The sequence below is a fragment of the Penicillium griseofulvum genome, assembly GCF_001561935.1.
Source record: "Penicillium griseofulvum strain PG3 chromosome Unknown contig_53, whole genome shotgun sequence".
Classification (NCBI taxonomy): Eukaryota; Fungi; Ascomycota; class Eurotiomycetes; order Eurotiales; family Aspergillaceae; genus Penicillium; species Penicillium griseofulvum.
In genome coordinates this window covers 1-1,733 of record NW_024467495.1, presented here as the reverse complement: position 1 = coordinate 1,733, position 1,733 = coordinate 1, and the positions used below count along the sequence as shown (strand labels likewise).

The window sequence follows — 1,733 nt, the reverse complement described above, 5'->3', positions numbered from 1 at the left end:
CGTTTCCGGGCAGGTCCCATCAGTGACGAGTGAGAGACGAGTGAGGCGCTGTTGGTACTGACTGAGATAACCTTCCTGGTCGAGAACCCCCACTGGAACACATGTCCCCAGTCGCCATCTATTGTTACTGTACAGGTTTAGGACATCATATCAAAAGAAGCCAATCGGCTAATATTATGAACTTGTATGATTCTGACGGCTTCCGAGCTTGAGCCTTTTCCAGATCAAATGTTCCGTGGTATTGTTCTATTGTGGGAGTTACCGTGGCGCACTATTGAGACAATGTTTTTCGAAATGATCATGCCGTCATCCATGGGATTCTTTTAGAGGTCATTCACTGGTAGCATTATAAACTGCATCGACCGGGGGCTATCACAAACACCCTGGGATGCATCAGCTTCAGACTTCCCGGCTGTTTGTACCGTATCGGTAAATTTGAAAGCCTCACGGGCCGAATAGCTGGGGTCCAACTCGCAAAACTCTTCACAGGCTAACTGCGCCTTGAGTGCCTGGTCAGCCAGGTCGTGCACCGAGACTTGAAGCTCTTGTGCGACCTGGTAGACGAGGTAGAATTCGTCATCGGAGAAACCAAAAGCGCCGGATTGGTGTAGGTGAAGTAGGTCCTCGGACGCTTGCTCGGCCTTGTCCTGGAGGTGTTTGAAAAGGGCGTAGCAGGTTCGGAAATACACATTTTCTCCCTGTTGTCGGCCGATCTGTCGAACTATATCGACAATTTCCTCCATAGCGCTCTGCTGATCTTTACTTTGATGTGGGAAGGTGGCTGTCATTTTTGGCGGCGGTGATAATCTTATACTGTAAAAATTCCGACAAGCACTCAATTGCTGGAGATCCAGGATATGGAGAGTCATTGCTTGGCGCCAACTAATTGAGAAATGTTTAACCATCATGTAAAGCCTTCTTTCGGGGCCGGTTGAGAAACTTGAAAAGACTTCCATTGTTTTAGCCCGAATAAATACTGTTGTGAAAACGGTGGGCTACTTGACCAGAATTGAGGGGTGGCAATTAGTGGCGGCGTTGTTGGCCAGCTTTGTAAAATTGTCCTCATAAACAAAAATGCTAAGATCGGAATGCACCCATTATTTGATTATTTCAATATGATGGCGTGAGTTCATGTGTCAGTTATTGATGGGCGTGAGATAGACCGAGGGTAAGCCAGCCAACCCAAGCAAAGGATAGGCTATCGCTGACCGCCACATAAATGATGCCCCCCAGAAATGGGGTGCCAAGCATGGTTAATTTCCGTACCGGTCGGTACCGCTTAATCTCCTAACCACCCTCTCCTAACAACCCTCTCCTAACTAGGCTTCCGCAAAGCCCAACTTTGGGCCCGAACCTTGGGCCCAAAGCCCATAAAAATGCCCAACTTTGGGCTTTTTTATGTAAAAGTTTCATAAAAATGCATAAAGATTTCCTATATAGGATAGTTATGCAAAATTATGGGCTTTAGGGAAAAGAAAAAGCCCATTTTGCCCCACTTTAATGGGCCGAGTTTGGGCTTTGCGGAAGACTACTCCTAACAACCCTCTCTTAGCCATTCTTACTAAAAGCCATTGGTTAATGTCATTTGTCAACCGTTGCACGATGCCTGACCTTCTCTCTCACGATGTTTCCTACTAAGGTGTATTGGTTAGGTCCTAGACAATATACACAGGCCAGGGCGGCCTCGATTCAGCAGCTGCTTCGCTCTTGCTATTCACCTTAAAAAGCCCAGT

The 1,733-nt window shown here is 47.0% G+C and overlaps 1 protein-coding gene across 1 annotated transcript; it reads right to left on the bottom strand.

Annotated features, from left to right (window-relative positions):
- Positions 1 to 323: 323 nt before the first annotated feature.
- On the bottom strand, positions 324 to 788 carry PGRI_096210 (uncharacterized protein; the record flags this gene model as incomplete). The annotated part of the gene is made up of 1 exon (XM_040797334.1): positions 324 to 788. The coding sequence occupies one exon, from the start codon at positions 786 to 788 to the stop codon at positions 324 to 326; it is 465 nt and encodes a 154-aa protein (XP_040643650.1).
- Between the last annotated feature and the right edge of the window lie 945 nt (positions 789 to 1,733).